The 13052-nt window shown below is 39.5% G+C and overlaps 1 protein-coding gene across 1 annotated transcript in view; it reads left to right on the top strand.

Annotated features, from left to right (window-relative positions):
* ttc27 (tetratricopeptide repeat domain 27) overlaps positions 1-13052 on the top strand; it is a 103986-nt gene that overhangs the window by 77192 nt on the left and 13742 nt on the right. The window contains exons 14-18 of the mRNA XM_046400976.1: positions 660-758; positions 1046-1098; positions 6716-6881; positions 10577-10774; positions 11201-11312. Of these exons, the coding sequence (XP_046256932.1) occupies positions 660-758; positions 1046-1098; positions 6716-6881; positions 10577-10774; positions 11201-11312 (628 nt within the window). The remainder of the gene's footprint in view (positions 1-659; positions 759-1045; positions 1099-6715; positions 6882-10576; positions 10775-11200; positions 11313-13052) is intronic.

The following is a 13052-nucleotide window of genomic DNA, read 5'->3' as shown; positions in this document are numbered from 1 at the left end:
ACACAAACTGAAACCAGTTCAGATAATACTAAAAGCAACTGCAGTGAAATCAAGGAATAAACACCACATTTTTATGTGCACAAGCTGTCCTAAAGCTGCCAATACAAAATGGACCAGTAAATTTGGTACTTTCCAGACAATATGTCCTAATATCGGTGGTGGGGAATTCAGTACAGACCCTTTCAGAATGAATCAGTCATCAACCAGCATAATTTAATTTTGTCCAATGGTTTGGTATGTAAAAATGTAAATATGCAATGAACTTTTTACATCTAAACAACTGCAAAACTAATGACAGCAGATTCAGCTGTACTTTTTGTCTATTATTAATAATTGCAATTCAGTTCAATTCAGTTTATTTATATTGCTGCAAATCACAACAAAAGTTATCTCATGACACTTTCCAGTTAGAGCAGGTCTAGACCAAACTCTTCAATTAAATTTTGTAATACAGAGAACCCAACATTCCCCCACGAGCAAACACTTGTTAACAGTGCACTGTCGACAATCTCGGAGGAAACCCGAGAAAATATTAGCATGCCAACACTGTAAACTAACATGGTATTGTTGTGAATATGGTGAATACCTGCGTCATGGAAACATCTGTGGAGAAATGTAATGCTTGGACTCTCTTTCATTGTTTTGGGTGCCTTGGACAGCTTGGTGTGTGGTTTTCCCTTGGTTGTGCTTACTTTGCCCTGGAGGCCTATGAGGGAGCTGCCAAGGCTTTCCAGAGATGTGTGGGTCTAGAACCAGACGTAAGTGCATAAACACATCTACACACACATGCAGAACAGAACTTACTACATAATAAATACTTATCTACAAAACAAATACACAATATAGACATTGGTCAAAATGTCTTGACTTTAGAACACATACACCATATCGAAGAAACCTGCTTGTTTGAAGAGTTCTTCAATGGTCACTCTTCCAACCACCTCTGAACCCCTTGATGGCCCCTGTGCAGTTATCATAAATATCGTTATTATCTAGACAATATTTTTCCTCCTCTTCCCCTCTGTTTTTCCCCTTTTCTTTTTAGAATGCAGAAGCATGGAACAACCTCTCTTCAGCTTACATTCGCCTCCATAAGAAGTGAGTATGGGAGTGGGATGGGGGGGCAAATTAGCATTTTTCAGTTTTAATTCAGTAGCCTGCAATTGATATCCAGTGATCTCATGCCCATTTAACACGGTTACATCAGTTACAGATGAAGCTGGCACTTCGTTGTCTGCTTTTGGTGATAAAAGTAATAAACATCACAAATATAATTGTAAATAATTGTAGTCGGTGTTGTGCACTAGTAGGAAAAATCGGGGCACCACCCTGTCACCAGGGACCAATAGCCAAATTAACAAGTGGGAAAACAGTCTCTTAAAATTCTAGGAAGGGTAAACTCGAGCACTGACTGTCATGAATCCAGCTGTTGTTACTAGTCCATTCACAATAACCACAGACAAAGACAGATTAAACTATAATAGAATTTATTGAAGAGCAACAATCATCCAAAGATAAGTATCACTTTGTAACACAAGCTATTATAATCCAAGTTTTATGCGTACACATTAACTACTAGCTACAATAGGTATACAAGTACAGCAGCAAAAGACATAAATATATATATATATATATATATATATATATATATATATATATATACATATACATATATATATATGTGTGTGTGTGTGTGTGTAGAAGTATCAGAGAGAGTATATGTGTGTGTATGTGAGAGTAAGGATTCAAAATGGTGGCAAAAAGAAAACAAGATGGCGGGGTGACCACGTGAGTGGTGAGTCAGCAAACAAGATGTTGGGTGACCATGTGAGTGGTGACTCTTTTTGTGACACCTTGGACCCCGTGGAGATGGCTGGCGCACAGCCAATGTCTGTGCTGGTCCTGGGTTTGAATTCTTACGACTAGGTGTACGTCATGGGTGGTGGTGGGGGGGGTCTCTAACGGTTCGTCACTCTAGCTCAGGCCTCGTGGGGTACATGTAGGCCTCTCTATTGTTCTCGTGAACACATGGCTAGAGGTTCCAACAGTCGGCTAAGGGTAAAGTTTGCTTGAAATTGACTCCACTAACACACAAATTGAGTTTGTTGCTAATCACCATTATTAGCTTTAGCCCAATGTATTTTACTGCAATTTAGAAACTGGAAGAACTCAAAAACATGGACTCATCTTCAGCATCAGGCTTTCAGGATTTTAGAGGTGAAGGATTTTTGACTAACTTGAATTAGGAGAAAAAAAATCATGAAATGTAAATAATGTAATTCTTGACCACCCCACAGCCTTGTTGCTGATAGCGTGGATGTGGAGAAACTGAGGTAGTATGGGCTTGGACGCAAGGTGTGAGGGTTGACTCTGAGTTCATCCTAAACTGTGTATACTCATAAATCATCTACCCATCACCAGTGTTGTGGTTGAGTCACCAAACCCAGAGCCCGAGTCGAGTTTCTAGTTCCCAGTATTCAAGTCCTTGTCAAGTTCAAGTCGTTAAGTCCATTACTGATCTGAGTCAAGTCCAAGTCAACTCCAATCCAAATATATTGTTGTATAGTTATTATAAAGTATTGAACTTAAAGTAGATATTATCTTATGCCAAATTACTATGGTATATTATATGACCTGTTCCTAACAAGGTCTCTTTTTGTGAAAATGACAATCCCAAATTAAAATGAGTATATCTCAGCAACTACAATGTGATTATTGTAGAAGTGTAAAAATAAGTATATATTAACATATATTACCAGGTCAGAATAAATCAAGGTGGCACAGAAGCATAAACAGCATAAATTAAAAATGTTATTTATCTTGTTTTAGAGTGAATATCTCTCTGGAGTCATGCAGTGAAAATCTAAAACTCAAGAAAATCATTGTATCATTGCCTGTAACAAGATTGACTTTACTATTATGAAGCAGGTGGAGAAGAGTATATATAGTCTTCTATAATACCCACTCCATTCAAAGAAAACTGTACTAAGAAGGTGAAGATTGACTCCGATTGAGAGAATAAAATAATGCAAAAATGTCCAGAGTAATGAATAAAAAAAATTAGGTAAAATGTTGGTAAAAAACGTTGGTGGAGGGGAGTCTCCTTCTGATAACGGCAAAGACAGCTGAGGCAGAATAGTACAGACACATGACTGAGGCTGCCTCTGTGGCTTTGATGTTGGTGTCGACAGTGATGGCTATGGCAACTGCTGCGGGGGTGGAGTAGATGCTGAGCCAGAAACAGGCCTACTTCACAATCTTCATTGTCAGTGTCGTCACTGTGATCGTCTGATGGTATAACGGATTCCAGATTGCTGTTGTCCAGATTGCTTACTGGCTGGATGATGCCCTGCCCCGCTTTCAGTCATCAATATATCCAGCACTTCAGATGTTGTAAAACATGTCTTCTTTCTTCCTTCTGCTATTTTCGAAATGAAAACCTAGCAAGCAAGCCCAAATTTTCTCTGTCACTCCGTCACTACGTGCGTCATCCACCTCCAGGCTTAAAAGTGGCTGATCCTGCAGATCACTGTCTGTGTTTATGCAAGGCGATATCTCAGGAAGACTTGGGTTGATTTGAACAATTGACACCTCTAAGGACTTGTCTCTGGTAAGAGAATCGATTTGCACGCTCCCACTCAATTGGTTATTCAGTGGCAAGGGTCCAAAGATTGCCTACACTAAGAAGGAAACTCTCCTCGCTTACATTTGTGAACTTCCAACAGAAATGGCCCAAGACAGCAAAAAATGATTTCAACTCTATACAGAGACATGGGCTGTGGAACCTGTACTGACATAGACATTTCACTGCACCTTGACCGGTATTTGTAAGTTACATTGACTATGTGTCAGTTAGTTACTGACAGTAAGTTACTATGACTTTTATATGGAGCAGCAGAAGCTTTCCAGTTGAGGCTGCTTTTAGTAATTTCCATGTCACTGCATCAAATATCCTGGGCCATTCAAGCAACAAAACTAAAAGTTATCAAATGACAGAACAAAGGAAAGGAAACCAAACTTGTGGATGGAGTACAATATTTATCAGAAGATTGTCTGTTCAGCCACCTGTTATCCATGCATTGTCAATGCATGGCGTCAAATGCTTAAGCAGCTGTCTGAAACACTGTTTAATTTTCTCATTCATCCTTTGTGTTGTTTCATTTTCATTTTGCACTAACCTGGGTCCAAGTCACAGGGGCAGCAGTCTTGAAGCAACAGGCCATCCACCCCATATTTGTGTAGAACCCCCCACAGGATAATTTGAGGGACATGGTTGTGTGTATTTTCTAGGTCCACTGAACAGATGTGGACTGGTTGGGCGAACTCCCATGGCCCCGTAGCACTCCCATAGTGAATCTGTAGAATTGACTGAGTGTTCCACAGCCAGGACAAAACCTGCATTTTTCCTCTTGAATCCAAGTTTCAACAAATGTTTGAGCTCTCTTTTCCAGCACCCTGGCATAGACCTTCCCAGGGAGGCTGAGTTGTGTGATCCTTCTGTAATTGGAACACCCTTCTTTCCAAAGGCACCGCCCTCAATGACCACACAGCATTGCAGGGGCGTGTGAGCCGGGACAGCCCTGTAATATCCAGAGCCTTAATAAACTCACGGATCTCATCCATCCCCGGGGGAACTGCTGCTGCAGACTTCTGCCCCAGAGCCCACCCCTGAGTCACGCAGCTCTGTTTCCTCCACAGAAAAAGGGGTTGGTGGCAGGGATCCTCATCCTAAGTATTCCTTCCACCCTCCAACTATTTCCTCAGTCGAGGTCAGCAGCTCCCAAACCCACTGTAAACAGTGTGAATGAAGTGCCACTTCCCCTTCCTAAGTTGCTGAACAATTTGCCAGTATTTCTTTAAGGCCAACCAAAAGTCTTTAAAATAAGATAAGAAAATCTTTATTTGTCCCACAAAGGGGAAATTGCAGCATTACAACAGCAGGGTACAAAAACAGCACTGGAATAAGAGTTACAGAATAAATATATATGTATATATATAATAGCATCTACCTATCTAACTCAACTACAAAGTTCTGCATAAATAATAACTAGTAACTTATGTACAGTGAGTGACTACCAGTAAGTGAATAAGAGTATTGCACATGCTTGTAGTAGAGCCTGACAGCAGCAGTAAGGAAAGACCTATGGAATCTCTCCTTCACACAGCGAGGATGAATCAGTCTGTCCCTGAAGCTGCTCTCCAGAGTGGACAAGGTGTCCTGCAGGGGATGAGACTCATGGTCCAGCATAGATGTTAGTTTAGCGAGGACCCTTTTGTCTGTCACCTCCTGCACTGAGTCCAGAGAACTCATGACCAAATGAGACACATCCAATCTTCCCAGTCATTTTCATTTTAATAAATGACACTTTTGTAAGAGATATGATTGCATCTTATAAGTTAAATATGACATCTGATCTCTGAGGTAAATTATGAAAAGCTGGGCTATGAATGAAATGGATAATTTTTAAGTAACTGAATAAAATTCAATGGAGCAAGTTAAATTCTCTTGAAAGGTCACTAAAATTAGAGAAATAGCCGTCAATGTACAATTCTACAAAATTAGCCAGTCCCAGCCTTTTCCAAACAGGAATTCGAATTTATAACATTGACATTACAGTATATATTTCTTAAACATTAAGAAATAGATATGTGCTGTACCCAGAATGAAAACAAATAAACAACTGAGGACATAGGATGAGTTCGAGCTGCTAATTAAACAAGCACACTAGAATAAAATCCTTGCCAATAGCTACTAATCAGCTATGATCAGCTATATCTAATCAGTTATGTTGCACGTTCAAGCTGTTATGGCATTCTTATTATTTTAAATTAGTGCCATGATATCGGGGCTCCACTTCTCTGACTCCCACGTTCCAAAATAACTTACAAAATATATTCCAAATGTTGAGTTCCTTGATCAGTTTTATTTCTTTTCGTCCACAACAAAAATTCTTACTAACGTGAGGTCAAACGACCGTCTCGATGCCCTGCTTCACAAAAGGCTCTACACAAAGAAAAGACTTGCCCCCCTCTTTCCACAGGTGATAAATTAAAAATTACCTGACGTCACTATGCTTAAATTTACTTAAATCCTTTAACATAAATAGATGACATAAATATGTATTGAAACATAAAAATGGCTCTAACACAAGCAATACTAGTTAATGCAGACAAAGTTTCTAAAGTTCTCTCCTGTTGTACTTTTATCTGCAGCAAGCAATTTCTGAAACATGTTAACAGTCTTGCAAAGAACATCCACTTACATTTGTAAAGGAGTAACCGAATATTACATTAATAAGGACATATCTTCTCAGATAATAGCTCGTTGCTTGGCCAGCTCAGGTAACAGCTTGTCCAAGGAGATATTGCTGTTGGTATTGGTATCTGACTCCTGTTGTTGACTGTTGATACTGGTGACTGCCATTGCTGCTAGTATGCTGCTTGTTATTGTGGGTCTTGTAGGCAACTTCATGTACACATTGTTCACACGTTCCCTCAAAACTTATACCCAAGGTTGGTGCTGTTAGTTTGTGTGTGACTGGAATTATAGTGAAGTTAGTTATTAAAATGAAATTGAGGGACCTTCTAGCACACATCTCCCTGTTACATTACCGGAACCAGAAGCATTCATGTTTTGTTGTGCTCATTCACTGTTAACCTTTTTCTTTTGATCTTTCTTTTTCTGTTTGTCTCTTCCTGTCACCCTCATTGATAGAAATAAAGCGTTTCGAACCCTGCAGGAAGCCCTGAAGTGTAACTATGAACACTGGCAAATCTGGGAAAACTTTATAGCTGTGAGCACTGACATCGGGGACTTTGCTGAAACCATCAAGGCCTACCATCGTCTGATGGACCTCAGGCAAAACTACAAGGACATCCAGGTAAACAACTGTGCGTGTCATCTTAGGTGACATAATACCCTGCTCTTACAGTATGTAGTGTATCATACGGCTGTGAGACAGGTGTGAAAAGTAATCTTTGTCATGTAACACACAGAGGTGACGGGGCTGTTTTAGATTACCCTTAGACCTTTATACTGGGCTTCAAATTGTAGCCCAATGAAACTGAAGATTTAACATGTGATTTAAGACTAAAGTTAAAGTTGTTGTTAGGAAAAGATTAACTTAACATCACATTCACAAATTTAGAAAATACAGTACATACATAATAATAAGCTTGCTTACAGCTGGAAAAACTCAAGACAGGCCCTTAATGACCTTAAGGTGAAGACCATATTGATTGCAGACATTCCAAATGTAAACCCATTGCGACATCACCCACTGGTTAGTGGAGTACTGTTTTGAAGCCTCAGGTTTTGCATTATGGCTGTCGCCATCTTTTTGTATCAAGAAGTGACCACTGGAGCAGCCTCATGCTAGCCATTAGAAAGAATGTATAAGAATGTTTTTATACAGTCAATGGAACAGTCAGGGTGGTCAGATGTATTTGGTAGCATTGCATTTTACACAAGAAGAAGGTAGTCAGTGAAGAATTTCATTCATAGCTGTAACAGAAAATAAGAAAAACTGTGGTTTGAACAACAATTTTAAACTATCAGTCATGACAGAACAAACTATAGACTTGCAATAGACCTGTATATGTAATACAGCCTACAGAACAGAGTTTTTTCAGTGCACCCACTGAATAATTACAAAACATTACTTTACTGCAACACAGGGTCAATTCAGAAGTCAAACATTTTTTGAAAAAAAAAAATATTGACACACACCTTAAATGGCAGCAGTGCCTCATCCCACCCATGCAATTACTACCCCATAGGCTGGACAGCCTCTGTTATATAGTCCCTAAAATCCTAATGACCCTAAACAAATTTATCAGTTTTACAGTAACACTGACAAGCAGAGTGACAGCTGTCTCATACGAACCTTTCCACATATACGCTAACAGTATTCACTCACCCATCCAAATAATTGAATTCAGGCGCTCCAATCATTTCCATGGCCACAAAATCAAGCACCTTGCCATGCAGGCTGCTTCTACAAACATTTGTTAAAGAATGGGCCACTCTAAGGAGCTCAGTGAATTCCAGTGTGGTACTGTTATGGGATGCTACCTGTGCAACAAATCCAGTCGTGAAATTTCCTCGCTACTAAATATTCCACAGTCAGCTGTCAGTGGTATTATAACAAAGTGGAAGCAATTGGGAATGACAGCAACTCAGCCACGAAGTAGAAGGCCATGTAAAATGACAGAGCGGGGTTAGCGGATGCTGAGGCGCATGGTGCGCAGAGGTCGCCAACTTTCTGCAGAGTCAATCACTGCAAACCTCCAGACTTCCTGTGGCCTTCAGATTAGCTCAAGAACAGTCTGTAAAGAGCTTCATGGAATAGGTTTCCATGGCCGAGTAGCTGCATCCAAACCACACATCACCAAGTGCAAAGCGTCAAATGCAGTGGTGTAAAGCATGCCACCACTGGGCTCTAGAGCAGTGGAGACGTGTTCTCTGGAGTGACAAATCACGCTTCTCCATCTGATGGACGAGTCTGGGTTTGGGGTTTCTAGGAGAACGGTATTTGTCTGACTGCTTTGTGCCAGGTGTGAAGTTTGGTGGAGGAGGGATTATGGTGTGGGGATGTTTTTCAAGAGCTGGGCTTGGCCCCTTAGTTCCAGTGAAAGGAACTCAGCATACCAAGAGATTTTGGACAATTCCATGCTCCCAACTTTGTGGGAAGAGTTTGGGGATGGCCCTTTTCTGTTCTAGCATGACTGCGCACCAGTGCACAAAGCAAGGCCCATAAAGACATGGATGAGCGAGTTTGGTGTGGAAGAACTTGACTGACCTGCACAGAGCCCTGACCTCAACCCAACAGAACACCTTTGGGATGAATTAGAGCGAAGACTGTGAGCCAGACCTTCTCGTCCACCATGACCTCACAAATGCGCTTCTGGAAGAACACACACATTCCTAAACCTTGAAGCTCTTAAAGTTGCAAAGGGTGGGCCAACGTCATATTAAACCCAATGGATTAAGAATGGGATATCACTTAAGTTCATATGCGTGTAAAGGCAGATGAGCGAATACTTTTGGCAATATAGTGTACATTCCCCTCCTGTATGAAATGGCCGATCCTCACAAAGGTTGCAAAATTGTTGGAATATTTGCAGTTTGATTAACACTTTGATTAAATGATTTGGTCAATTAAGTTATATCCCACAGATAACAGCTGGCTATCACAAACTAGAAGGTAACAATTTTAACTAGTTTTAAACTGTGTACTTTGGTTAAAGCTATTATCTGCTTGTTAACTGAAAACTAATAAAAATATCCAATGTATTCACAGTAATACTATCAAGTTTTGATCGAAAGCGTGTTGGCAATCGTGTAAAATGCGTGTCATTCATTCATTTGATATTTCATTCAGAATTGAAAATAAAAAATTACTTGTTTTTTATTGAAAATGAAAGCTTTATTTGTTTTTGAATGTGATACAAAAACAACTAAAGCTTTCATTTTCAAACTTTTGATTTTATGCTCTGATCAAACATAGAACATTTTGGGTCATCACAGAACACATCATCTGCAGAAGCTCTTCAACATATTCATGTGATTCATTGGATCAAGGAAGTTAACATTATTTTTATAAACTCAGCTTACTCTAGCAAATATATTTTATGCTGTTAGACTGATGCCAGACCATCCCACTAATACAGATGTGTGTCCCAATTTGTGGACAGCAAACAGTTTTGTGACCACAGTGAAAACATTTTTGAAACCAACAACAAATATGAACTGAAGCCAAATTTAGTTAGTTTGTTAGAAGATCTTGACAGGGACTATACGTTTTCTCTGTTGTGTCATTACTACCAGTCAACCTAATTGTGGTACTTGGAGTTGTAAACTTACATATAGGAGTCTGCTGATGTGTTTTGATTGCTTTGAAGTTATTAGTCATACCCCATGGTATTTCCTTGAAAATGGAAATGACAATAGAAAGATGGTTTTGATTTTGACAGTGAATTGCTCCACAGTATAAATACATTTTGATTGCATCTTTTATTTTTTTGGTGATTATTGTATAATTGCAATATTACACTCAAGGGTTACCGTTATATTATTGGCACTTCAGTGACACTTAGAATGACAGTTTCCTCAACGCAAGCACCATCTCATGTAATACTGCTTAAATATTTAATAGCATTTACAGTTACAGGGGCCATTATTTTACTTGAGTACTTTTACTTTTGATATTGTAGTACATTTTCCTGGTTGTACTTACGTACTTATACACTGAGGCAACATTCTCAATGTAAAACATTTACTTGTAACATATTTTTAGTGTGAAAATTCTACTTAGTTGCTTTTATTTATTCATTTTTTTTAATATTTCATCAAAATTTTTCAGTGGTTACTTTTTATTTAGTCATCTCGTTTTCACCATTAAAAATGGCCCACTTTCTTTGGCAGTGCTGAACAATGCTACTTTTTAATTAAGGGTTTGCATGTTGCGATTAATTCAAACCCATGACATCACATATAATAAAGACGCTTCATGAATTGTGATTTATATAACATTAATCTACTAATGATGAGTGTATAATGTTTTTCCAATGACAGATTCTACAGATCCTGGTAAGAGCAGTTGTTGAAAACCTGACAGACATCCATGGTGAGGAGGCAGTATCCTTCCTGTCAAAACTGAAGGAACTCCTGGGGAGGGTCAGTTCCCGCCACAGTAGTGACGCTGAGATATGGCAGCAGTATGCTCTGCTGTATGGTGACGGCCACAGCTCCAACCCAGAGGACAATGAAAAGGTCTAGCTCTATGATGTTTAATATTTGGATTGTACAATGTATTCTGTCATACCTTGGCTAGAAAAAGACCTCATGGGAAATGTACAGTGTATAAGTAGCAACGATTCTTGTTATTAGTATTGTTACTTTATGAATAAGATCATTTAATTATCATTTAAAAGTATTTAAAATAATTTTAATAATTCTCACTTTACAATATGCTGTAGTTTTAAGGTATTTTGACCTGCTGTAATTCAGTAGTTTACATGAAATGTCACAACCATGTTGTTTCACATGCTGCTAGAGCTATGGAGTCAGCTGACACAAGCAATAGTTAAATTAATTAAAAATTGGGGAAGTTAAAAATTCAAAGTCAAAAGTCTTGAGCTCATTTGTTATCTGTGTATGCAACCATAAACAGTAATGGTGTTGTGTATGATTTTTCAGGCATTACAATTCTTGTCCAAGGCCCATCGTTGCAAAATTCAAGCTGGTGGCTGGGAGAAAGAACCTGGTCTCTTCAAGGCAGTGATCAAAAGAGCCATCCATATGGGTGAAGGTGAGAGCACTACCCAGCTATGTACACAACTGCCATGCACAAAGCAGTACAAAAACCTTAGCATTGTTTCATTCCAGGAAACTATGCTTGATCCTTTCATACTCCATGTGTGAATCTCCCTTTTGCCTAGACTAAAACATTTAAAACGAATGCCCTTTTTCAAGTGAACAGTAGTAACTGCAGAGGGAAGAGTGAATGATCTCAATTTTCACATTTATAGGAAGTTATGCTTACTACCTTGTTTTGGTGACATAGTGTAATGATATTTTTTTTTAAAAGTATGTAAGGCACTTTTTTATCAAAAAAGTGATGGATGACCTGAATGTTGACTGTTGCCCTTTAGCAAACCCCTGTTGAACCCTGGAGGCCATGTTGACCACATGTTGATGAAAAAATCGTCATATTTGCAAAGTGTTCATCTGGAGGGTGATATGGGGTGGTTGTTTATGGTTGTTGTCTGTCTACGGCTGGCTGTGAATCTGCTGGGAAGGATCCCTAAAACAAACCAGACGTCCTACATTAAGAGAGTTGATTGTGTGGTTGGTTATGGTTGGTGCCTATTTATTGCTGCCTATCCATTTGTAGGGGAGGATCCCCAAAAGAAGACGAATGTCCTTGAGTAAGCATTCCTTCAAAAGAGTTAGTAGTCTAGCAAATTAAACGAGATAAAATGGCACCTGAACTGTCTGCTTCCTCCAGACACACATGCACACACACACAAACGTGCACAAAGATGCACGCATACATCCCAATGCATTCCCGTACACAGGTGCGCACACACATCCCCATAGACACACGCGCACACACCAGCCAAACACGAGCATGCCCATGCAAAAAGGCAGTGATGTCAGTGTGTTCAGACAAGTTCCTGCTAGCTGTAATATCTTGTTTAGGTGTTTTAATGTCCTGACTCTGAGTCTGGCTGAACAAGACTGATTGAGGGGAAAAAATGTCAAAAAAGACCTGCTACTTCCACAATCATCTGCAAGACATCACTGAGTGTAAACCAAGAATCAGTGGTGTGAAAGGAATCAAGAAAGCCCTCAATGTCCAAGTGCAGAGTTCAGGAAGCAACAAGGACTCAGCAAAAAGAGTGGATTTCAAAGGAGAATGAAAAGTGGGGCTATCACTTCAACTACTACACTGGAGAAGTGCTTTTTTATTATCTTAACCCAGGAGAGGCTTTTGGTCCTAAGAAAGGAAGAGGTTCACTTCAAATGACTACACCAACAATGGTGTAAAGATGGTTGAGCAGTGAGCCGATTCCAGTTTCTGATTCTATTCAAGTCTATTCCAAACGGTAAAGGTCTGGATGACAAAGCGATGATTACAGACCCTGATGATGATGTTACTGTTGACAAAGGAGTAGAAAAGAAGACTCCGTGTACCAGTGAAGAGGTGGATGCAAATGCTGGATGCATCGGGTGAGGAGATTGGATGGCTCTTCCATAGCTGTCACTGTTAGAGAGGTTTCAACAGTTAAAAAGAACTTCTCACTGGCATTTTAAAAAGAGCCCCTCTTTGAAGTTTTAAAAAAAAGAATGTATCTATAGTCTTTGAACAAACAAAAGAAACCCCCCGCTCCAAAAAAAAAAGACATCAAAACAATCCTCCCTGAGCCAATCACCACCCCTCCTCATAGAGCATATAAAAGACTGGATCCACAAAGCTCCACACAGACGGCATTTGAACCCACTGAGACTATCATGTCTTCCAGCTCGAACATGCCATCTCCATATC

Source organism: Scatophagus argus, chromosome 10, assembly GCF_020382885.2.
Source record: "Scatophagus argus isolate fScaArg1 chromosome 10, fScaArg1.pri, whole genome shotgun sequence".
NCBI lineage: Eukaryota > Metazoa > Chordata > Actinopteri > Scatophagidae > Scatophagus > Scatophagus argus.
The sequence above is the reverse complement of the archived record's forward strand: the minus strand, read 5'-3'. Positions and strand labels throughout refer to the sequence as shown.